Here is a 26,543-nt window from a genome sequence, read left to right as displayed (position 1 = left end):
AGCCACACAATGTAATTAATCTCCACTGTCCTAAAATGAAGACATCACTGATCATGGAACTTCAATGTAATTTATTCAGGTCAAAGTCATCATTGGCTTCATCCAGACCAGCTTGTTGTGCTTGGCATGCTACTTGACATCTGGGACAGATGACATGCCATCTTCACTTTTGACCAGTTCATCCTCAGCATCCTGTCCATTTTCATTCTTGCATGGGAAGAGACAATGGAGATAGGAGAGAGAGAGAAGCTTTGTAGTTGTGAAGGGACAATGGTTAACGGTTCACTGAGAGAAAAAAAAAAAATCAGAAAGAAATGGCTGTGCTTACATAGACTGAGACTAGTTTCCATGTCTTCTTCTCTTCTAACTCCCCCACTTCTGTTTTTTCCCTCCCTCTTTGGCTCCTTTGAGGTCTGGAAGGGGCAGGAAGGGATGCTGGAGGGACAGAGACAGTGAGAAGATTAACTCAGTGGAGGCCCTGTCACTCACTCACACACTCAACTCTACTAGATACTCACACACACAGGGAAAATAACACTCACTGTGATGTTAGCTTCCTAGCAGTAGTGGTGAACCCAAACGTTAACAATAACAGTAGGCTAGCAAGATGCCTTGATTATTTCTGCCAGCATTAACAGTTAGATGGAAGGAAGGAGCACTGTAGCTACGGCTGGCTCTGCGACCACAAGCTCTTTCGAACTTCCTGCCCTTGGAGCAGACATGAGCTTGGTGTGGCATTCCAGGGGCTTTGCCAAAGTGCCTGTGCACCCTTCTGCCCTTGCAGGGTCCTGACAGCAGAATAGTGCCCTGTCCTTTGGGGGCAGCCAGAGCCAGCTGGTCAAAGGTCATGATGGTACCTCCAGCCTTAAAGGATAAGGCTGGTGTTTTTTAATGCATTTCTTACCGTCAACAAATCCTATGAAAATAACAAAATCAGCAATGATTTTGTTCTGCCAACAAGTCTCGTCCATGTAGCCGATGCCCAATAAAGCCATGTCTCAGTAGCCATAGAACTCCATTGTATTAAAAAAACTATTAAAAACACGTCAAAGAGCCATGATGCTGCTCTGGCAGCATATTTCATCATCGCGATGCACCAGGCCAGCCGACTTTTTCCTCAAACAACTTAATAAGCCGTCCGTAAACACGTTTTCCATCTCAGGAAAGTAGTTCCATAGCACCGAAAATAGTCCCCACCGTAATGAAGAATTTGTTCCCATTTGAATTTGATTTGGTAATAATTACAATAGCCTGACTTTTCATGGTAACAGTTAGCGATTTTTAAAATAGAAACTATGTCTTTGTGTGCTGTATTTAAAGGTTTTTAGCTCACAATTGGAGCCAATGACTTCCGGGTTGAAGGCTAAAAACGGTACGTGGGAAGTCGGAAAGTAATGGGAGTAGAGCAAACGCATTGTTGATGTTGTTATTTTCATACTATTTGTTGATGGTAAGAAATGCATTAAAAAAACACCAGCGTTATCCTTTAAACCCCATGTCCACTCCACAGGCAGTTTGAAAGAGCTCTTGGTCGCAGAACCAGCCGTGGCTACAAGAACTGAAGAATGTCTGAGTTCCAATCAGTAGGGATCATCTGGCCTACACCCTACATGTGTAGGCTATATTTTGGTGGTAAATTGCCCAAAGAACACTCGCTTCATCGATTCCGCCATTATTAGAACATTTTCAGGAATGGGAGGGGGAGAGGGCCGCTTTTAAATAGCAAGGGAGGTGCGAAGCTAGTTTAAAAAACTGGAAAGCTACTGAATGGGCCGGGAGGAGCTTCGTTCCTGACCAGAATTTGACAACAAGCTTTAGAAAAGAGGTGAAAACAGCAACATAGCTGGCCCACTTGGGTGGATATTGGTTTATATCATTACATCTCAATGGAATCTCCACATAGCAAACATTAGTTTCAGGATTGGTCTGATATCACTTGCAGGATGATGTCTGAATTGTTATATACGTAAATATAAACAAAAGTAGCTTTTTTGGTGACTACAAGTGGTGCTTTATTAACTGAACTGAATCTATTGAACTACACTGAACCTATTGGATTGGATAAGTGCTCATGTCACAGCTGTTTCCATCTTTACACATTAGGACTCCCGATTCAGCAACCTCTTGTAAATCCCCCACCCCCCGCGCCTTTTAGCTCAATTTCACTGCCCTGTCGCCCCTCCCACCATTCCTTGCTGCTCCTACACCCTGAGTACATTGTGTACCCAGCTGAGCATGAGAACAGAACACACTGACACATTGTCTGCTGTGTGTGTGTATGTGTGTGCCTGGCATACATCAGACAGAGTATTAATCCAACATGCTAATCAGATTTGCTGAGCTCAGCGGTTGTCTGGGGCATTGGCAGCTGGGCTTTGTTTCCCATCATGACTGGGATGTGACAGTCATAATCGCGTATGAAGATATTTAGGATAAATAACTTGACTTTGTCCACATATTCCTTACACTCACAGCAGGGGGTCTTCCACTTTTTCAGTCAGTCAGTAGGATCACTGTCCTCTGATTTACACTGGATGATATTATGGGCAGAAGTCATAGATGTGTTTTATTTTTTATTTAGTCTTTATTAAATCAAGTGGGTCAGTTACACAATTGATGTATTATATCAACTCAGCAGAGGGCAAGGGGCCGTTTAGTTTTAGAATTGATTTTAAGATTTTATTGATTACTTTTAATCGGCATGCCTTTGCTATCAAAGCACCTAAACTTTGGAACAAATTGCCTGAAGGAATATGTGTGGACAGCTCTGTATCCTCTTTTAAGACAAATTAGAAGCACACTTATTTAGTCTAGCTTTTTAGTTAGGTTATTTTTTTATGCTATTGGTTTGCTTGCTTCTTTTGTAGCTGTATTTTCTTCAATTGGCTGTCTTCATGTACTTATTGTTTGTTTGTGTTTTTATTTTATATTATCTTTTAACTTGTGAAACACTTTGTCCTTGTGTAAGAAAGGTGCTATATAAACCACTACTACTACTACTATTATTATTATTGTTATAATAATAATAATAATAATAATAATAATGATAATAATAATAATTATTATTATTATTATTATTATTATAGATGTTATGAGACAACATTATAATAGAAATGATATTCATGTCATTGTCTATTGTCACTTCAAAGAACATGATATCCTATCCTACTCAAACATGCAGAATCAGGGCAGGGCATTTTCAGAGGTTGAAATGTTAACAGGTCAACACAACAAACTGACAGTGCTTCATAGATTTCAGTTTACATTTTAAATTGAACTAATCAAGTTTCCACTTTGCCCAAGCCTGTGCTACAATCTGTGCTATTAAAGCATCACCTTTAATGTGTTTTTTGTAGACCATTAAAGTGGGGTAGGCAACTTTGGAGAAATGAGCAAGAATTTTAAAGTAAGGGAGAGCGGGGTAAGATGAGCCAATAATAAATGACATACATAAATGCTTCCACCCATATTTCAAAATGTTGACTTTCGGAAAAGAAGAATGAAAATACAACTTTTTTTTTTTTTTAAGGGTTAGGGTTATATTCTCATGACACCTTAATTGAATCAGGTGTGCAAGAGTAGAGTTGTAGCTAAAAGTTGCAGGACAGGGGGTCTTTGAGTACTGGGCTGAGAAACACTGCTCTATAGTGTTCAAGATACAAAACAAATAAATAAATTGCAGTTATTCATCAAAATACTATTGTTAATATCAGAAAAAAAATTACTTTTTGTTGCAAAAAAAACATTTTATGAGCATAAATGTACTTACTACTTGTCCTATGTGCCTGGTTCTATGACAGCCATGTTGAAATGGAAGTCTCTTCCTAACTGCCTGGCCACATCATCATATCATTGCTAGGATACAGTGGGTGACTCAACTTACCCACTGCCTCATCTTACCCCGCTCTCTCCTATGCAAGAAAAAAATACCCCCAAAAAATTGCTCACCCCAGCTTTAAATGGAACTCATGGGTGTTTTGAATTGGGGTTTGTTTGAATGATCCTCAACATAAAAATATCACCACCCTATAAGTCTTGATGTTTGGGAGGTGTAGAAAAGAGTTTATGAAAGATTGGAGCCTATCTGGATTTTTTGGACAGATAAACAAATCCCGTGGGATAATCCGCTGAGGATCCAAAGGATTATTGACGACTGTGGGAAACAACTTCCTCCATTTGGTGCCTCTGCCTAAGTATACAGTGACGGTACAGCATAGACGCTGTAAAACCAATATTCAGTTTGCTATGCTCAGATGAGCAGCAAATAGGCAGGAATAACTCTGGGTGGCAGAAACAACAGAGACCAACCCACATTCCAGACCAAGTCTTTTTTAGCAAACTGGCCAGCATGCAATGTATTGCATTTTATGTGACACAACTTCTCAAGTTATAATTAAAAACTGAAACTAGCTTAGCACTAGTTTCAAGCTCGCCACCTGTTTTGTCTGTGAAGCTGATCAATATAAAGTATCAAACCAAAGTATATCAATTGTACATTCAAAATATCCAGTAATTCCCAACATCTGAGGTGAAATAAAATCAAAAAGACCCAAGGCAACCTGCTTAGTCCTGAAAACATCAACCAACTCAACACAACTTCTACACAGTTCTGCTGGGAGAACAGCTTTCTTTGCCTTTCCTATCGAGTTTGCGATCCATTCTGCTTGTGCATGAGCGTGGATGATCGGGGGTGTTTAATATGCAACACCACATTTACATATTGATTTTCATTGGCTTTCACCTGGGCCACTGCAGACCATAATGGCACGATAAAGTGTCTCTGTAGCGATAGCCACCACCAAGGTAAATTTACGAATCACCTCAAATTAAACTGCAGCACAGATTTTGCGCTGCACAATGCTGTTACCGCTGAGTTTTATGAATATCGGCCTCCTCGGTCTCCTATTGTTACCACCCTAATAATAACAGATACTCACTTGTAGCTGACGCTGCAGAACAGACTCTTGAGCCAGAGTTATCGTGGGGAGTTGCTACAGTTGAAGCAACAGTTAGACAACCTCTCCACCGCTGCTTCATTTAAACTGGATGGACATTAAGACAAGGAATAAACTGTGTTCAAGCAGAGACAGTATTATATAGAGGAGACAGGGCACTCTATCAGTTTTGAAAATCAGTAACGCTAAAGATAGTGGTACCGACAATGTAAAACATGCCGTCAGCAAAACTGGCCAATCGATGCAATTTTGTGTGCATATCATAAAGAAAATCCGCCAATCATACTTTCAGGTTCACGCATCTGGAGAACTATATTATTTACGGCAATTGATTGGAACAGAGCCGGGACAACTTTGACAATAATTTTAAATAACATTTTAATAACATGATATTCCCAGATGTCACCGTTAGCTCCCTATTGTGGACTGCATGACAGGACTGTCGATAGCATGACAACTGGAACTGCTGTAAACCAGACTTTGGTTCTAGTTCTCCGTTTTGTTTTTTCTGACACTCAAAAGCAGAGAGAGACATGCAGTGGGAATATGTGCTCCGATTGACTACCAAAAATGTGGCTGGACAACTTTGCCCCCAAAAAGGACAACTCTACACTAAACCCAACACATAGACACACACTTAATAATTCAGAAAAGGTGCTAGTCATAATTTTGATCATTTATTTCAAGAAAAAACAAATTCTCAAACATATTTACAGCAAAAAATATGATGCTTTGCTCAAACATCTAATGGCTCCAGTCAGCTTCATAAACAAAACAAAAAAGTTCATATTTTACATGACATCTGAAAGATACATTACTGTACACACTGGAAATATGTACTAAAAGAAAAGGTTCAAGATATTAAACAGAATCATTTAATGGTGTGGCTCTTTCTATGAAGTTTACAGTGAGGCAGTGAAACATTTTGCATAGCATAGTGTTTTCAAGTGGAATTATTACTATAAGTTTCTGAAGAACACTCAATTAAACTGCTCATAACATACAGTGACAGTAGGGCATCTGGACAAGATGTTTTAGTTATATACAGCGACCGACGTGACAGAAAGATCCTCAGTTAACGGCAATGCTAAATCCAGTCTAGCCACATTTGGTTTGATGCTTAAAGAAACACTCTTATATTGAACACTGCTGAATGAGTAAATAATGAGGTTTCCCATGTATGTGACACCCTAGTTTAGGTAAAAGCTCAGAATAAGCAGTATTAATCAACAATGTTCACTATAAGTGTAACATTATAATAGAGCCATTCGTGTGAGAAGTTATCTAGCCATCAAAAAGGCAAAAGCTAGGTGTAATCTGTCGCTAAGCTTCAGGTTATCAAAAACAAAAACACCACACCAAGAATCAGTCAGGGGTTGGTCGAGATTGAAGAGATCCAGTCTGAGGTAAAAAATCTATTGTGCTCAAGAAAAGTGCCCTTTGATTCAGAATCGTAAACTAGGCTAAAACTCAATAGGGTTACTAATGAGACTGTCAAGGTAGATAAGACCAAGAGCGAAGACCTTCCAGAGTGCTAGGAGAATGAGGTAGGACCAAACTATTGAAACATTCTATTCTATTGTTTTTATTTTTTTGTTTTAATTATTCTGTGCATTTGCCCGTTGCATTTTATTCTTTTATTTATTGTTCATGTTTTTACTACTGCTTCCTTTTTTTTATTCATCTTAAGCACTTTGTAACTGTTTGTCTTCAGACTTTGTAACTGTCTGTTTTGAACAGTGCACTATAAATAGAGGTCAATATAATTATTATTATAACTATGACCCCCATTAAATCCTGGAAACCCACCAAACACTCCAAGTACCACATTCACGTTTGCATTTTATGAATGAAGCCATTTATGACAGTATGACAGTATTTTTACAAAAGGTACAGTATCCCAGGATGCATTTGCAATAATGAGTGGCCTTGAATCTGACCATAAATTCTGTTACCTGAATAGGTCGAGTCTTGTAGGACAAAATACCACAGGAGTGGACTGTTACAAAAAATCTTTTACAATGCATCTTCAAGATTGTAGTGTGTGTATGTCTGTGTCTGAAACAATAACATCATCTATCTCGACACTGTCACCGTCTTATTTTGTTTCATGTGATTTCCAGATATCTCTTCCAACACATCTTTTTGTGGCAGGGCTACAAATGGCTCAGTGATGAACTATCCACGATTTTCTCACAGCACAGACAGTACAACCACCTGATGCCTGAATATGTTCTACGCAGCATTATGTGACATTCTGATGTTTTGCGAAGCACTTCAATAAAGAGGAAAGGAAGGGAGGGACAGTTAGGGTATAAAACCAGTAGATTGGGTTTGTAGGATTGGGGAACTTTGGGGAATACTTCCAAATAGCAAATCGTCAAATCACCTGAAGAAAAGTCCCCCAAAACAGATATCCAATAAGCATTCAGCCACAAAGATAACACAATACTGATCAGGTGTCATTTTGTTCCCATAGAATGATCCATAAAACATGTATATCACACCAACAGTGATTTAAATAATGTTGATTTTGTAGAACAATATCAAAAGTCAAAATGGTAGAGTACAGACAGGATTTAGAAGTGCTCAATAAAATATCCCTAAATAATGAAAGACTGTAAAGTTAGTCATCAATCAAGTACATTGCTTGTACTGTATGAAAATTGTAATTTCAATTTGAGAGTGTCTTAAAATGTCACACACAACCTAAACTTAAAAGTATTTTGTACAAATTTCACAGCAGTTCATGTCAACTCGTATCATTCTTGCAAAAGCATGGTAAAATGTCAAGGTTAAAAAAAAGTAAGACTTCTCAAAAATAGCTTATTAGTCAGCAAAATTATTATCATGATTGTTTTTTGGTCTTAACACAATTCCAAAAGCCAACTTGATATCAGTAATACTGGGCTAAACAACGCTGAATGACTGAATATATAATATGCCCAACATGAGCTCTTTGGATTGAGCTAATGCCCATAAAAACAGTTCAAATCCCCTACTGGGACTAGAGGGCACAGTTTGGTTTCAAATGCACAATATATGGAATTGATACAGGCCTGCTACTACTTAGGGGTGAATTCTACACACATACAAAATAAAAATTGTTACTGTTTAGTAATAATATTTGTTATGCCTCCATTTGATGAAGGTAAAATAAGGCACAAGGTTGTAAGGGGTTGTGTGGGAGAGATAGGGACTGGGCGGGAGAGAGTGGTTGGTTAATGCTAGTGTCTTCTATGTATGGGAGGCCTATGGCGTGCTGTGTTCCCATAATATTCATAGTCAATGGTTTCACCTTATTACTCCGGAAATCTGGTATCCAGTGCAACAGCTTCTGCTGCGTTTCTTTATGGCCGAATCCATTATAAAGATATGAAGGAAGGAAGAGCAGGTCTATGTTGAGGCTAATGGGGAAAAAATAAAATCAACAGTTAAAGAAAAATGTCTTAAAATCTGGCTCATCACACCCAGTGAGCACTTGGAGACACTGGCATTACCCATCAGTAAATGTCCTCAGCTCTACTGTGATGATTCCCAGATTGTATTCGAATGGCGCTGGAAGCACCCATCATGACCTGATTTGCATACTATTCCCATCCTGGGATTTTGGAATCTTCAGCCAGTCATTCATTCATTTCTTCCCACTGGAACTAAGATTGTGGAGGTTTTCTTCACAGTTCAGAGTTTGTTCAGAGTCCCTTTTTCCATTGCTGTGCAGACATAGGATTCCACATCCATGTAGTAAACAAATCTGCAGAGAAAGAGGGAAGCAACAATAAAACAATGTTTACTTTAGAGTAATTCAAAGTTGTAACCAAAAATGTACCGTTACCAAACCATGATTAAGGATCATCATCTTTGACTAAATCAAAGGCTTTGAATGCATTACAAATCTTTGAATGGATTTGACCCTTTAATAATAAAAAAAACTCACAATTTATTCATATCTGTGTCTTAAAGTAATAATCCACAACATTTTCATACAAATAAATGTTTTGCTACTCTTAATTGCCAATATAATAGTGATTCAATATACTCCCAGTTCTTGAAAGCTTTCACATTTGCTGTTCTAAACACCTGGTGACTGGTAGGTCTTTCCTGGGAAAAATGCTCTGGCACACAGTAAGTGATGCGTTTTACATTTCAGGTTTGTTTGGAACAAACAGAACTGGGTAGTTAGCATGAGCAACAATAGCCACCATGGCTGTACAGACAAAGAAAGAGCGCCACCTACAGAAACTCAAACTTCATCAACAGAAAAAGACGTCACAATACTGCCCACACTGTTTGATTGACAAGTGATCTCTGGGAAGTGCAGTGGAAAACACCACAGCAATGAGCACTAAGCACCAAAGATGGAGACAAAATCCAAATATATATATATATATACATATCTTGTGGATTACCACTTTAAGCTTAACATTACTGCAGCACAAATGCCTCCAACAAAGCCACTGGTTGGTTGATGGTTTATGAGGCCACTGATTGTGTCACAGTACACATGTAAAACCATCAGCATGCATTTTTTATACAGTAACCTTCCAGCAAACAAAAACTGACACCTCTGATACCATTTAGCTATGGATCCGTCCATTTTTAGTCAGTGTTGCACTCTAATAATAGCCCAGTGGTTGAAACCCAGGCTGATGTGCCACAGCTTAGGCTAGCACTGGTTTGTTCCTCTTGCCATAGGTTGCATAACCTCACAGCACATGGTATGAAGTGGGTCAGCTCAGCGGGAAGCATGCACAACGGAGAAAATACCTTGATGTGGTGAATGGGGGGATGGGATGTGTTAATGTGCTGAGGAGAACTCAGCAATTTTTTTATTTACTTATACTGCTCATGATATAGTATTATTTTGGAAAAAAAAAAAGTGTCTAAAAACAAGGGAAAACTCATGTAATTATTGGCTAGGACAACTCTATTATCTTAGCAGTGCCCTATATGTGGCAGGACCCTCACCCAATATATTTACCCCCTTCTGCAACTGCAGAACCTGGGATTCATTCATTCATTCATCATCTGTCAACTTCTTCTCCTAGTGCCTACAATGTCAGTACTAGGCTGTTGAGCCATAAACTATACTGCAGCTTAAATGCTGAGAGCCAGGTATTATTGATCTAGGAGAGGCAAGTGGCTGACTTCATCTCCTTTTTTTCTGTCTCCTGAACCCTATTTTCCTTTCATTTTCCATCAAACCGATCGATTCTGACCAAAATCTCGTCAGTTGCTTCACTATAGAGCTACTTATCTCTTGCTTGCCTGGTTGCCTAGCTCTCTAATACAGTCCTAATGGGCCAATGGGCACTCCAACAATCAACCACAAAAGTACCAAAGTATGTCTTTTTCATCACATTGCTTTCTCTGTAATGAGACATGTTGGTAAAGAGATGTTAATGCAAATAATCTAAAATCATGCCTTTCTCATCATGCCTTTCTCATGCCTTTGATGTTACCTTGGTGATTGCTTCAGCACTTCCTTGTTTATTCTATATGCACCACTGTGTAAAATAGTGAAAAATAAAGAGTGAAAGTTGTCATAGATAAACTGGAAATTAACTATAAACGTGTGTCATTACAGAGTGAGCATCAGTATGTTACAAAAGACATGCTTTGGGTGCTTTTGGGTTGCCATTGGAACTATAGGACTGTATGGGAAAGCTGCACCCAGGTAAGCAAGACATAAATTGCTCTATAGTGAAGCAATTGATGAGATTTTGGTCAGAATTTATCGGGATAATGGAAAATGGGAAAATAGAGTCCAGGTTGGATGGCTGGAGTTATGCTTTAGCTGTACTTTAACTGTCTGATACAGTGCATATTCATAATCCTTGGTCTGTTTAGTTTCCATAGTGAAAATTATTTTTTTGTGTTACAACATTCTTGGAAAACCCAATCTTCCTGTTTGGGAAAAAAAACACCATTTCTTAATAATTTTGTTTTGGTCCCTGTGGCTCTCAAGAGTATCTTGTTTTCCATGTGTTTAACAAAGCAGTTCTGAATCACCTCTCTGAGGGAATGATGTCTGAACTTGGTGCTCTCTGACCGGAGGCACACATTTTGCTCGCATGCCTCCCATACCTGAGTATACACACCAATATGGAAAAGTTATGCAACTCCTCAAACACTGAGGAGCATCCAAGTGCCCACCTACCCCAACTCCAATACATCTAGCATATAGCTGGGTTGCAGCCTGACCTCTGACCTCCCTATGGAGGGGGGGGAAGAGAAAAGACTTCCCTATAGGGAGCAATTATTAACATGAAGATTTAGATAACCATGTTAGAGTCAAGTTGAAAGAAAGGCAAATTTAGCAGTCAGCATGTTTCAGATTAGTTAGGGTAAGATTGATATACATGGCCAACTTTTTATCAAAAATCAGATATGGGCCGGTCAATGTTGTACACAGTCATAGTTTCCAGGGTTTCAGTGGAGATTTTTAGTGTCCCATAGTCTAAATGCTGTTTCAGACGCTTTTCGACACTGACTAGAATAAAATTCTGGGGGAAACACTGAATACTTGGATTTTTTTGCTATGATATCAGCTTTCAAAAACCCATACTGGTCGAACCCTTGTTAAAGTAAGCATGTCATTTTTCTGGTTGTTGTTGTTGTTGGTGTTATTATCAGTGTGTAAATAAGGCGAAAGAAGGCAAAGGTCAGACCACAGCAGAAAACTGAGCACTGTTGTCTCTTCAGCCACCTGCTAGCCAGATGTTGCATAACCCAGAGGACTACCTCATAAAAAAAACCCCAGCAGAGACTGGTATCTTTGGGGAAGTGGTGGGGGTTGGTTTCCTCTGAGCTTGGGACATTGTAGCTGCTCTCTACCATTACAAGTTGGAAAAAGAACATTGGCTTTTTACAAGCTGGACAGTTTTGTGGTTGTACTGTACACAAACCAACACATTCCTCATGGCTGGCATTCACAAAAATTGTTCACTATGTAAGTTTAGGTTTGTACCTCAAAGTTCATCAGATGATGCAGAGATGACAAACCATTCCAAGCAAACATTGAGACGTTGAATAGATGTTGATACGACGGCCTGCCCCAATGTTGAAAAGTAGAGTAAATATAGTGTTAAAATGAAAGCTGAGACTGCTGCTATCTGCAACATTTTGTGAAATTGGGACCTAAATATCTATTTCTGATATCAGTTCAAAACCATTTCCAAAGCTGTTTTAATATGAATTTTTACCCTGCCATAATATATTGTGAAAATTTTGTACTAATTTGGGTTGACACTGGACCTCCTGCACATCGCCATCAATCAAATGCTGGGTTATATCAGTTATACACAAATATCATCAATATTGTTTTGAGTGTGCCCCATGAAGAAGTACGCATGGGGATATTTCACCCTCTGTTACATTGCCAAAGCAACTCTGTCACATGTATATACCAGTCTGTCATAATCAGCTAACTGGAACAATTTCTGTCTGGGAGTTGAAGAGCTGAGTTTCACTGCTACTGAAGTTCTGTACTAATTACATGTCAACAGAGCTTCCAATGGGAATATTGCTGGTGACAAAACCTCCACTGAGCCTCAGTCGATTATAGCAATGACACGGCATCTTCAAAAATCGAAAAGTAAACCAAATTCAAGAGGAGAGAGGAGGTCCACTTCTGCTTTTTGCAACAGACTCTGACCATGCCTCTTTTCATCTATAACTTAGAGTTATTACAGCTGCCCATTAGATCCAATATTGCCACCATTCAACCATGGCTCTGTGAATGGGGACAGTGAAGGGGAAAAGCTGAGGTTCAATGTTATTCCAGTGCACTGTGGGAGGGGTGGGGGGTGGGTAGCATTTCACTTTATGAACTGTAAAGGGAACAATGGTAATGTGCTGTTGTACCCTATGGATTTACGCTAAAAAAAGAGGAAAAGACCAAGTGACTGAATTGGTCTCTGCTTTTCACACGGACCTTACTTCTTGTCCTGTTTCACCCTCTTAATAAACATAAGAATACAAAGAGATTTTTCAAGAAACTAGTTAGCCTAGGAACTAGTTTTTGCAGTGCTCACTCTAAACCCTGAGGGCCAACAGAAAAGCTTTTTACTACCTTCTCAGCAGCTGAATGCTCACTTTTACAACTGCCTATATACGTATATTCACAGCCTGCACATTCACTCAATAACACCCGCGTTGAATAAGTACGCCAATGCCCTCATCTCACTCCCCAAAATCCTATAAATGGTGGCCCCCCCACTGGCATTTTCTACGTCCCTCTGTAATAACCCCCCCTAATCCCGCCTACTTACCCCATACAGTACATACTGTACCTTGCATTGAATCTGCTGTCCAAACAGCAGGATTTTCACAAGGACCCAGGGAAAAGAGAAGACACAACAGGCTCAGGTTTTTCTTAGCCTTTTGCCAAATTGTACACTATTCCAGCCTTGTTTAGTCCAAGACCTCAATCTCTATAATGTTGGATGGAAGACATAGGTCAGCCTTCACATGGCAGTGTACAGCATCCAGCTGATGATCTACAGCATGCAAACACAAGTAAATGTCAAGGTTCAGGCCTGCTTTCATTAAGTTTCTCTATGTTTATTACAGTCAAGACAACACCCTGAAAATGCTTCAACTCATACAAACCCTGACAATACAGTCAAAAACAAACAGGATTCCCATAAAATTATATATCTGATGAGGGGAAGCCCAGGGCTTACAGCGCACAGTGTACAGCTAACGGCTGGCAGGCAGAGCGAGGACAAAATGTTCCCGACACATGCCTCCATAAGCCCTCGACCAGGAGGAGCATCCTCATTGTCCAGGGGAAGACAGGGAGGGAGGGAGGTAAGGAGGGAGGGGCGAACGCAGTTTATGGGTGAGAAAGCATGGTAATGCCGCTCAACCAGGGTTTCAACCATATGGGTTTTTGAAGACTGATACTTTACTGATATTTTTGTACTGAAGGCTGTGATAGTGATGAAGTGGTGAAGTGATATTTTGTGCTGGTATTCTACATTTTTAATTTTGACCATTTTCATACCAGAAAAAAATTCCAAGTATTCAGTGTTTCCCCTCATAATTTAATTCTTATCTGTGTGGAAAAGCCTTTGAAACAGCATTTAGAGCATAGGATACCAAAACTCTCCATTGAAACCCAGAATACTACTGCTACTACCATGACTAGTACTAATACTATTAATAATAATACCCATTTAAGCCAACCAGAAGTTATTGTATCCAGACTGTATAGTTGTAATTTGTTTTTTTTTTTACATGTTATATGGTCTTTATTAGGGCTGCCCCTGACCAAAGATTTTCCTAGTCGACTAGTAGTCGTTAGTTCAAGCCATTAGTCGACTAGTCGTCGCACGTTTATGATATTAATTTAATTATTTCAATTTTTTTTTTTTTTAAAACACACCCAAGTCGCGGCTTCTAGCAGTCAGAAACACCGGTGAAATACACTCTGGTTCACCCAAAAAAACCACACAATAGGCATAGGCTATCAGTCGCTTGCTTTGAGCCCTGCTGCTGCACAGAGCGCTGTCCGCTTGTTTATTCAAAGTTTATTAATATTGAACGTGTCGCATGTCCAAATTGCACCAAATCCGACACTGCACGTCCTTGGGTCCCCAGCAATACACCCGCCAAGTGCAACCCTGGTCTAATAACTTTTTAACGACAAGGCGCAGCTCCCGAATGGAGTTTGAGGGGTTTTTTTTTGGGGGGGGGGGGGTTTTCCTGCGACTAACTGACCAATGAAAACTTGGTCGACTAAGACTATTGGTCGACTATTAGGGGGCAGCCCTAGTCTTTATATGTTAATGGCATGCAAATACAACAAAATACAGGGTTTCAAGAAAACAAATGAAGTTTCCACCACTTTCCAGTCAAATAACTGATGAAACCTACAAAAAAAAAATCTATAACATATTATTATGCGGCGCTCCAGTGGCATCCCCCCCTCTCTCTATGCTCTCACTTTCCTAGCAACCTCTACTGAACTATCAAATGAAGGCAAAAAGCCACAAAAAATAATAATAATGAAAAAAAAACACATTATTATTATACCATATGGGCCCTTAAATGCAACTACAGCAACAAGCAACGGAAGAAGAAGAAGAAGAAGAAGAAGAAGAAGAAGAAGAAGAAGAAGAAGAAGAATCATATCCATCATATCAGAGATGGACCACACAGACTGAACCAGTTCCCATTTTTAATAAAGGACCAATATCGGCCCCATATATCGTCAAACCAATGTATCAGTATAACCCAAAAAAGACAAAGATTGTTTTTGTGTGTTGGTGTGTGTTTACATGAGGCTCCATAGTGAAATGATGATGATCTCACCATCAGTTCAGGATGTCTAATCCACTCCCACTAGTTTGACAGCGGCAAAAAGATTTGGATTTTTACCTCCATGTCTTTACTCTGCTGTCATCAGGTATCGCCTCCTTTAATCACCACCTCCTAACACACTCACACACACAAGCTATCGCCCTCCCCTCTCTCTATGTTTACAGCCACTAATCCCCCTCTCTCCAGCAGATGACAGGTTCTCCCATTGAACCAGTGCAGGGCCATGGGCCAGTTGCATAACATGCTATCCCATCATACTGCTGGAGGGAATGAGGCCATTCAACAGCAGTTGACTGGCATGCAATGGTGCCTTCTGAGTCCCTCCACACAATCTAGTGGACAGCTGGGAGCCAGGAGGTGTTACATCATAGGGGGCGAGGGTGGTGAGGGTCGTACAATAGGGGTTACCATGGGGGGGGGGGGGGGTTGCTAGATCGAAGACCATACTTCTCAAACAAGCGCCCCAGCTTAGCCCCAGTCAGTGGAGAGTTCAAGTTTAAAAGCAACAGACTGGATTTTTGGGTCACTAAACATTCACTCATATGTCTTTAATGGAGTTTTAGGGAGCTGGAAGGAGTTTCCGCTCTACATAACAAACTGAGACAATTAAAATCTCTTAAAGGGGCACTTTTCTCCAATGTCACCATTGCAGGAGGGGTAATTTCCAAGGGGGGTTATTTCCAAAACAGAGTATGAACTGGAAAATTAGTTTTGAAAGCCAGAAATCTCAGCACCTGGCCAAGTAATCATTGAGTCACTGGTAATTAGTATCAATCAACAACCCTATCAACTCGCGCAGATATCTTATGGTCATTTTGTACTATGGACAGTAAAAATCATACTTATTGCATCTTAAATATAAATCGTATACCGTACATAGCCCTCTAAAGACCTAAAGAGCATCATACACAACCTTCTTGGGATTTGTAAAAGATTTTTTTTCCAGTCTGTGAAAGGCCAATATCAGTGCACCTTGGACTCTCCTAGTCACTGCCAGCAAGGAAACACAATGACCATGATGGGCTTCCTTTTCCTTGTTTCAAATGTGTAGTCTTAAAGGATAACGCTGGTGTTTTTTAATGCATTTCTTACCGTCAACAAATCCTATGAAAATAACAAAATCAGCAATGATTTTGTTTTGCCAACAAGTCTCGTCCATGTAGCCGATTCCCAATAAAGCCATGTCTCCGTAGTCATAGAACTCTACTGTATTAAAAACACTATTAAAAACACGTCAAAGAGCCATGCTGTTGCTCTGGCAGCATATTTCATCATTGCGATGCACCAGGCCGGCCGACTTTTTCCTCAAACAACTTAATAAGCCGACCGTAAAGACGTTTGCGATCTCAGGAAAGTAGTTCCGTAGCACCGAAAATAGTCCCCGGCATAATGAAGAATTTGTTCCCATTTGAATTTGATTTGGTAATAACTACAACAGCCTGACTTTTCGTGGTAACCGTTAGCAATTTTTAAAATAGAAACTATGTCTTTGTGAGCTGTATTTAAAGGTTTTTAGCTTACAATTGGAGCCAATGACTTCCGGGTTGAAGGCTAAAGCGGGAAGGGAGAAGTCAGAAAGTAACGGGAGTAGAGCAAACGCATTGTTGATTTTGTTATTTTCATAGGATTTGTTGATGGTAAGAAATGCATTAAAAAACACCAGCGTTATCCTTTAATGGCATCTCGATCAGTGAGTCAACTAAATCCGTTCTACTGCAAGGATAGAGCATGTACAGCAACTGAGTCAAATAACATCAGCTTGCTAGTTCAATGTCAAGGCCATGGGCGTCACCCAACCTAGTTTAGCCTCGAGATAAGGCGATGTATTTATCCCTGGGAAGTGGAGGACAGGTCTCAGGTAAAGACATCAGACCACATGCTGGTCTAGTCTCTTACTAAGCTCTACTGGTATTGCTGACTTCTTCCAGAGCTTCCTACGACATGATCGAGGAAATAGGATTAACAAGAGAGAAAGTACATGCTGTGAGACACTGAAGTCAAGCCAGCAGCCTCATTGGAGGACACAGATAAAACCTTGGTAACTTATACATGTACACACAAATCTATGTTGTTAAAGACAAAGGAAAGGAAGGGCGTTTGCTCTTAGTTGAGGAACGGTGTGTAAAAATGCCCTCAGGGGGATGAAGAGGGCGATGCAAGAGCAAAGCTATGCGGGCTGAAGGGAGGAGGGTTTTTGTATTGGCACTGGGAATCAAACAGGGTACACTTTGGCCCTAAGGGGAAATAGCCTGGCTTTGATTAAAACCACAGAGTTAGAGTGTGAATGTGTGTGTGAGTGAGACGGGAGGGAGGGAGAGGGAGAGAGGGAGAGAGAGAGAGACAGAGAAAGTGAGAGAGAGAGAGACAGACAGACAGACAGACAGACAAAACAGTCATGGGCAGAGACACACTAACTGTGAAGGATCTTTGGCCCCTAATGTCTAGATCCGATGTAGCTGGATTATATTTAACCCTGGCATTAAAATATATCTGTGGTATACACATTGAAATCCGATTTCCCTTTCCCTCCTCGTTTCACTTCTTCCCCATCCATGAGCACTCTGACAATCCATTTTTGACCAGTATGTTACTACCTTAGCTGCCTGACTCCTGTGTGTGCATGTGTTTCCTGGTTGGATTTGTGCACAAAAGTTCATTTCCATTTACATTGCTCCTATATGTTGACTGGAAAGGCACTGCATTTACACTTTGTTGTTAGTGTGGCCAAATTCGTCTCTGACCACCTCCGGAGATGGCTTGGCTGATCGGATCTTCAGTGTGTCTTGGGTGCATTTACACCTGGATTTTACTGTATTATGTCTGATTACAATCCTATCACCCAGGACGCATCATGTTAAAGCCTACGTTCATACATCAAACAGACAAACTGTGCCTGGTATTATCCTATAGGAAACCCAAATCTCTCTGCTGTCTCTGAGTTAATGTCCTGCTTTTGACTATGCAGAACTGCTAGGCCAAATCCTGCCCTCATGAGAAGAGAACAGACCTCGAATTAATGTCAACCTGGCTTGGTACAGCGCTTTCACTGTTTTAGTGTGGCAGTAACGAAGACTTGCTAATAGCTTTTTTTAAAGCAAAGCAAACCTGAGAAAAACAAGAAAGATCTACCAGATATACTAAACAGTAGTCAACCACAACAACCAGTGATTTCACAAAACCAGTGGCTTTTGAATGAGAGACATCCCAACCAGTAGTGAGGGCAAAGAAAGGCTAAAGGTGTTAGCTGTAATGAGGATTAGCTGTTGTCAACCAAGGGTAACCAAGACCAAGTAGTTAACAATAGTTGACTCTATTGCATTTGTGTGAGTGTTAGAAAGGAGGTCAAGCTTACCTGGGAAGGGAAGAGGTCCCTTCTTTGACCGGTTAGGGTAAAAAAAGGAAAGGGGCTGGGATGGTGGGGGTTGTCACGCAGCACATGTGACTTGGTCCATCCGCACCTCCAATTGGAAGGCATCGGGTCGGTCCTGAGGGTTGACAGCTAGCATGTCCTGGAGAAGCTTCTTCACTCCCTCAGACATTGAGCTCCTGGTCTTCTGAGGGATGTGGAGAACCATCTTGGGGTTCTCCAATAGTGCCTCCCCGACAGGTACAATCTCCGTGCCTTGCCGAATGTAGGTGCCCAGCAGTTCACGCTTGGACTCTGCGTCGATGAAAGTGATCCGCTCGATCATTGCCCAGATGATGATGCCCAGGGCAAAGATGTCAGCCTTGGCCGTGTAGTGGCCCTCCCACACCTCAGGTGCCATGTAGAAGTCCGAGCCGCAGGCTGATGACAACCAGAACTTGTTGACGTTGACCACATTATTCTGGTTGTTGCCTCTGCCGCTCCTGCCTGCTGCAGGGTACTCTTCACCATCTTTGCCACCGGAGCTGAGACCAGCGCAAACCTTACTGAGGCCAAAGTCCGCCACTTTCAAAACTGGTGAGCCGGACTTCTGTGAAATTAGTATGTTGTCTGGCTTGAGATCGCGATGAACAATGTTGTTCTTGTGCAGGAAAGCCACAGCACTCGTCAGCTGGCGCATGAAGCTCTTGTTGGTGCGGGGATCGGGTCGGCGAGACAGGATGTACTGGTTGAGATCCCCGCCCTCACAAAACTCCATGACAAACCACAGGTAGCACGGCTCCTCTGGGTAACCCAGGATGCGCTCACCTACAGCATGCAGATTGAGGAGGAGAGATATCACGTCATTAGGGAGTTGGTAGCAGCAAGCAAACAAACTTGACAGTGGACACATGACATTTGATCAGTGCATTAGAGCTCAATACCACTGAAGCTGCCCCAGTACAGTGCAGCTTTCACTATCTAACAATCCGGTGCAGCATGGTTGGTGACCAAGCCAACCTGCTAATTATTTTCCGGCTGAGCTATGAGGCTTGATGGCTGACTGCTGTCTCATCAATCTGACCACCCATTGGTCACTATATATGAACTATATGTGTCCCATACACTCTAATAATATAATAAAATAAAATAGATTAATGTGTAAGAATATGGATGTTTACACACTATGTATACACAAGTGTCCTTTCCAAAGTTGGATCTATGTGGTTTTCAGAACTCCGATACAACCCAAATAGTTATGCAAGTAAAGAAGAGGAAAAAGTTTGATAACTGACAGGTACTTTATATGTCCTGAAACAGCTTGTCAAACAGATCATGTTTTTTTCCCCTAGGGATGCATTTCAGCAATAGCAATAGTTTGTAATTCCAAGCCACAGGGAGAGAGGTGTCTCTCAAACTAAAACAAGTGTGCTTAGGGGAATTAGGGGCAACAATTGTCATACAAAAACAAACGCATGAATAAACGCACAAACGAGCACACAGAGCCTGGTTCTTATAAAGAATGGTCCCCCCGAGCACCTAATAAATGGTGTTTTGCTGATTTGCTCATTTACTCCATACAGATTGAAGACAGAGTAGCACTCTAGCAACTGTCTTTCATTGCAACTAAATTAGGTTGTGTCAGTTTTACATTAAAAAGGCACTGAGTCTTGGAATGCAGTTTCTTCTGATAGTTTGAAACCACAAACCTTGCTGCCTTCCCTGTATATTTCAGTAGCAACAATGGACTTGAAGCAAATGGAACCTGTTGCTTGAATAAACTGTGCTGAACTATCTAAATACATTATGGTAGGACTGTAAGTACTGGACATTGTGGTGGTTTTTGTCTGGTATCTTGGAGTGTTTCCAAAGAGTGAGGCGCAGTAAAAACACAGGTAATCCGTCCGCAGCCCACATTGGAGGCTAAAGCTTATTCAGCAGATTCTCTAGATATGGGAGGGCTGGGTGAACTCAGGTTAGAATAGACTCTAGTCATCATTTCAGCAGGGCATGATCACAACCCGTCAATAATAACCACCAACAATCATACTAATACAGCTTTAACACAAATCACATCATAAAGTCCACTGATTAAGCAGCTTGCTGATCAGTTTCATTATCAAAACCTATGAAGAACGGCATCTAAAACTTTTTCATCAAACCAGACAAATATTCAACACCTTATTTCCGAGCTAGAGAATGTTGATTAAGTGGGAAACTGAAAAAGATGAATAAAAGATTTCTGTCACAACATCTGACAATCAGATGGGAACACTTCCTGATGTTGCAGGTCTCAGCAATGCAACTTAACTTTGAGGCAGCAGTGAAACTGGCTTTCAAAATTATCAATAAAGTATACTGACCTCAGTGTTGCTACCTATGGCATCGTCAAACTGACTCGAAACTTAGACATGCTTCATTATGGGTTGCTCTACTGTGGCTGCTGACCATTGTGCTTTCAGCTTTAGAAGCTAGGTTAAGTTGTCCAAGACAAAAGGTTGGAGGACAAATGGATAAAAAGACATCCTCCAATGTTGAGATCAAAATCACACAAATATACTCATTCTGTATTATCACATGATGGCTGCAAAAGAAGTCAGCTCAAGATTAATATTTCATTAGATGACAAGAGGAATAGCCTGAATGGTGACACTTACATAACAGACTATTAAAAGAAGGGTAGCAAAGGCTGTGCATTGGTTCAATGGTAATCCTAGAGATTAACAGCAAGATTCAGCAATGGGCCACCAATGGAGAATGTTATCAAAACAAAACAAAAAAAACAGCTGCTATCTGTTAGGCCTAATGAGCAACTACTAAGAGGAAAGAGGAAGCCATAAGTAGGTCAAATTGGTTTGATAAGAATAATATAAATAGAAGTGAATAAAAATGTAAGTTCCACAAGATAATGTCACAATATTTCATTACAATATCCAAAATTAGACTTTCAGCTAATTGTCCAGTATTTAAAGATTCAGTCAACAAAGAATGGATTAACCTGCTGCCAACTAGTACACTGTGTTCTCTTGTGAGCTGAGAGTAACACAGTGTACTTTCAGTGCCTAGACTATACTAGGGTAATGTATGGGGAAGTCATATTCAGATATCTTCCTGAAAAGTGAACGATGGTCTGATTAAATTCACTTGCTGACAAAATCGTTCATCAATGAATGAAGAAATTAAATAGAATATAAAATAACCATTTGTTTACATACTAGCACAAGCATAACAACCATAATTGTCATTCAAACCAATACAAATCAATGCAAAATTACTATTATTAAGCACCATTAATATAGCTAATCATATTCTTTATCTAAAGTGAGGGAAATTAATATAAGAAGCAAAGTTGTCTAAGTTAAACAGTGGCTGAGCTTGGTTTAGTCCAACAGGGACAGTATTATTTTGGTTGCAATGCAGTGTTACTGACAGGGTCCTGGTCAGTGTGGTCATCAGTGTAATCACAAGATGACAACAAAGACATAGAGTTTATTTTGTAGTTAAATTTAATTTGACCAGATTAAAAACAATAAGGCTTTAACATCAGGGCCGAGACTTTTGCTTGAGCAGCTCAGGCTGGCAAAATCACTATCACTTTTTAAATCACTTACTAAAACCCTTTTATAGACTTGCTTATGTGAGGACATTTCAGTAATTTAGCAATTAGAGCTCGCTTTTATTGGTTTATCTTTATGTTTCTTGATGTACTTTTATATATTATATATATTACTGAAGAGTATTATATTAAAATGAATAGAAATAGAAATAAAAATACATAAAACTAAATGGAGACAGTGTACCTTTGAGTGAGGTCTCCACCAGTCGCAGGTACTGTTTGGACCTCTTATTGCCATGGCTCATCTTCTGAGCCAGGCCGTTCCTTTGCAGGACACACTCCTCCAGCTGTACCACATTCTGGTGTCTGTCCTCTAGGCTGGCCAGGGCCCAGAACTCGGCCAGTGCCAGCTCCACGTTTTCCGGGGCGTCGCACTGGAGCCTCTTCACCGCCACCCTGGCTCCTGTTTTCCGGGCTATAGCCTCATACACCACCCCGTAGCTTCCCCGTCCGACCTCCCGTAACAAGCTGTACCGGGGAGCCACCACCACGGCAGGTTCCAGCCGGTCGTTTCTGAGGAAGCTGATGGAGAAGCAGTCGTCGTCATCCTCCTCCTCCATGGGCTCCGGGTGGTTGTTGTCCTCCACCGTCAGAGAGCGGAGGACTTTGCCCGTCTCCCGCCTCATCTTTCCGGCCACGCTCCGCCTGCAGCCCCGCACACCGCCGCTTACCTTTCTTCTCTTCTTCCCGTCGCAAATATCCATGCCTTCTTTTTTGTTGAAAATAAGCATGAAGGGAAAACGTGTTTATCTTTCATTACTTTAATTCAAAGCTTGGAAAGTTTGACCTCCTGACGTTTACTTGGTTGTTTTTGGAGGGGTTAAACGCCAGTTTGTCGGTCCTGACTTGTGTTTTTATGTTAAATTAAAACGCTTCGAAAGTGAGGCAGGCTGTCTAGCTGTATGAACTAATTTGGCTTCATAAACAAAATGTTCCAGCTCTCAAAGTACAAAGACAGAACAGTGGGAGTGGCTTAATCTGCAGCTCCACAACACGTTTATGGGCGGAGCAGTTTGCACAAATCTATGTCATCTACTCAATATTGTTAACCAAGCTTATAGCAATAATATATCAACATATTATTTCATAACATGCAGCCGACATATGCAAGTTACAGTGTGTATAAGACGTAAAAACAGTGTTATGGTCGTATTATTTTGTGCCAGTGGGATGTAAATGAGGGAAAGCCCATATGGTCATAGAGGTGGAGAATGGCTACAGAACACGCCACATGTGTTTTTATTTTTGAAATACTACACCAGCAGTGATTTGGCTCCATTCTTACTATGGATTTGTAATGTGGATATGAAATGACTAAACATGTATTAGTGTCGTTTCCTCTATCCTTGTCCTGCTGTTCCGTACCAGCATGGACTAACATGTGAACACAGGACACGTGTACCGAGGCATGGGGCTGAGTCAGGCTAACACACAGTTATAGCCTACACTACCGGTTCAACAAGGGATAGACCAAAGATGGAATAGGGAGAAATTCAAGTTATGTTTGTACGTTTTAAAATTAGAGAAACCATTATTATTATTACTATTACTATTATTATTATTATTATTATTATTATTATCATTATTACTAGATTTGTATAGCACTTCTTTAAATCAACTCAAAAAATCAACTAAATAATACTAATAGCCTAATGATAATAATAATAATAATATACTGCTACTACTACTATTATTAGGCTACTGATACTACTATTAATACTGCTACCACCATTACTACTGCTGCTACTTCTATTACTGCTACTACTACTATTGGTACTGCTACTATTACTACTACTACCGCTGTACTACTACTACTACTACTACTACTAATAGTACTGCTACTACTACATTTTATTTGTGTAGCACTTTTTTAAAAACATTTACAGTGCTTTAACAGTGAAACAAAAGCAAACATCAATCTTATAAAACATTTAAAAAATAAAAACAAGAAGGCACCACAAGATAATAGGATAAGAACAGAGGGTAAAAACAATGTAAAAGTAAAAATAATGGTATAAAAGGAATCACATAAAAGCAAGTTTAAAGAAATGATTTAAAAGAGGGTACTGATTCTGTTGGCCTAACAAAATTAAATGATCTTATAACTACCTTTTAATTACCAGCAACTTATTAGCCAAGTATAGGCCTTAATAATTGCTGTAGTGCCAAAATATTGTAGTAGTGTTTTGACAAATTGATTGTCTCAGTATGCTCTATTGCTGTTTTTTTTGCACACCCTCACAATGCTCACAATTCATATTTTTTAATATGTTTCATTGATACATTTCTACTTCAAGTGCAATAGTAAGATTTTTACTGCCCCATAGCACAAAATAACAACAATAATAATAATAATAATATACGTATCTGCGGGGTCTTGATCAATAGCAATGACTCAATGATTGCTTGGTCAGGTGATGAGATTTCTATCTTTCAAAACTCACTTTCTCTTGGAACCAAAACTCCCTCCCCATCTGGGTTTCAAGACATTCTCAATCAACGATGGAAGACAGTGCTACGGCAGCGTATAGAAAAATATAGGCTCAGTGTCTCGTTATAACGAGAAACTTTTCTCATTATAACTCACCATCAACTCATCCTGACTCAGACACAATCAAGTTGATATCTTGTTGTAACGAGAAAAGTTGATATCTTGTTATAACGAGAAAAGTTTCTTGTTATAACAAGATCTTTTTCTTGTTATAACAAGACATTTTCACATTATAATGACATCTCCTTGTTATTACAACATACCAACTTATCTCATTATAACGAGAAACCTTTCTCGTTATAATGACATACCAACATATCTCATTATAATGAGAAACTTTTCTCGTTATAACAAGATATCAACTTTTCTTGTTACAACAAGATATCAACTTGATTATGTCTGAGTCAGGATGAGTTGATGGTGAGTCTGATTGTTGTTGCTGAGTTGTCTCATTCCATGAGTCTGAGTCAACTTGATTAGATTGTGTAAACAAGCCATTCTCAATTTCTCCAATGTCCATAGGCTGTTTTCTCATTAGGCTATAGATCTTTTTCTCATTATAACAACATTTGACTTGGTATCTCGTTATAACAAGAAACTTTTCTTGTTATAACGAGATAAGTTGGTATGTCATAATAACGAGAAAGATGTCATTATAACGTGAAAATGTGTTGTTATAACGAGAAAAAGATGTCGTTATAAGGAGAAAAATATCTCATTATAATGAGATACTGAGCCGATTTTTTTTTTCACTGTGACATCAATATGCTGCCGTACAGTGCTACATGCGAGCAACACAACATATTTCAGCTAAAAGGCAAAAAAGCAAATGACAAAGCAGTATTTTAATAACAGCATTTTGCATCATGATATATCACCTATTTGCTAGACGTTTCAGTTGGATCTCTGCTGTAATTAGTTAACTTGCTCCATAAGCTGCACCAGCAACCTGTCAGCAACCATATTTGGCAGTCAGGAACACTCTAGTCAGAAGATAAAACCATTTATTTCAACAAATGGTAATATATTTGGCAGTTATGGCTCAGCACTAGCAGCTCCCTGCTTATCAAGCATGCTGAAGGTATAGCAGGGGCGCCATGCAAATCCCCCCATAGGTGACATAGAGCAGAGCCAGAGCAGAAACACTGTGCCGTGTTATCACTTTAAGAGCCACATATAGGCTCCTGGATAGACTATAACAGGTGGAGGCTGGGGAGGTGGCGGTAAAGCTCTACCGAGCAGCAGAGTGGGTGCTGAACCGTTTGTCATAGAGAGAAAATTCTTGCATTCCTAGATTCTTTGGAAGGTGCCGAGTCCGCCACACTGGCCACATTCGGCATTTCGAATTTTTGAGAAATTGCTTTTTTCGCAACTCCTAAGTCGTTCATCTGATTCACACATCAACTTGGTGTGGACCACCTTGGGATCGTTGAGTTAATTGCCATTAACTCATTGACCATTCATTTAATCAAACCAAAATTTTAAATACATGTTGCTTGAGCACGCCCACAAAAGCATTTTGAGTTCTACCACTAGTAGGTGCCACAAATGCCAAAAGTTTATATTTCGTAATTGACCATATAGATTTTTATGAAACTTTGTTTACATGCTGTAGGATCAAGTCGGCTTATGAAATTTAGTCATTATTGGTGAAAGTGGGCTTATTACATAAACCAAATCTCCATAGATATTTTAAAGTGAAAATTTTAATTTAAATCTGCCATATGTCCTAGAGAAATGAAAATTTCAGGACATGTCAGCTGAAGTGACAGAAATCTTTTGTACACTGGTACCTACCCTTGATTG

General features: G+C 40.0%; 1 protein-coding gene across 2 annotated transcripts; it reads right to left on the bottom strand.

Annotated features, from left to right (window-relative positions):
* Positions 1 to 338: 338 nt before the first annotated feature.
* stk35 (serine/threonine kinase 35) lies at positions 339 to 23,152 on the bottom strand. Of its 2 annotated transcripts, XM_071897795.2 has the most exons (4): positions 22,431 to 23,152; positions 18,637 to 19,458; positions 6,741 to 8,709; positions 5,620 to 6,670 (listed from the first exon to the last, which is right to left on the bottom strand). In XM_071897795.2, exons 1-2 carry the CDS (start codon positions 22,975 to 22,977, stop codon positions 18,710 to 18,712), a joined length of 1,296 nt encoding a protein of 431 aa, XP_071753896.1. In that variant the 5' UTR covers positions 22,978 to 23,152; the 3' UTR covers positions 5,620 to 6,670; positions 6,741 to 8,709; positions 18,637 to 18,709. The 2 variants fall into 2 exon arrangements, with proteins under 2 accessions (XP_071753897.1, XP_071753896.1); XM_071897796.2 differs by lacking the exons at positions 5,620 to 6,670; positions 6,741 to 8,709 and adding an exon at positions 339 to 435.
* Positions 23,153 to 26,543: the final 3,391 nt, after the last annotated feature.

The sequence above is a fragment of the Centroberyx gerrardi genome, chromosome 14 (genome assembly GCF_048128805.1).
Source record: "Centroberyx gerrardi isolate f3 chromosome 14, fCenGer3.hap1.cur.20231027, whole genome shotgun sequence".
NCBI lineage: Eukaryota > Metazoa > Chordata > Actinopteri > Beryciformes > Berycidae > Centroberyx > Centroberyx gerrardi.
This window is presented reverse-complemented; position numbering and strand designations above follow the sequence as displayed.

Coding starts and splice junctions, on each gene's coding strand:
- stk35 (XM_071897796.2), bottom strand. CDS start 22,977: ATGCTTATTTTCAACAAAAAAGAAGGCATGGATATTTGCGACGGGAAG. Junction 19,459..22,430: donor GGTGGAGACCTCACTCAAAG/GTACACTGTCTC, acceptor TGCATGCTGTAG/GTGAGCGCATCCTGGGTTAC.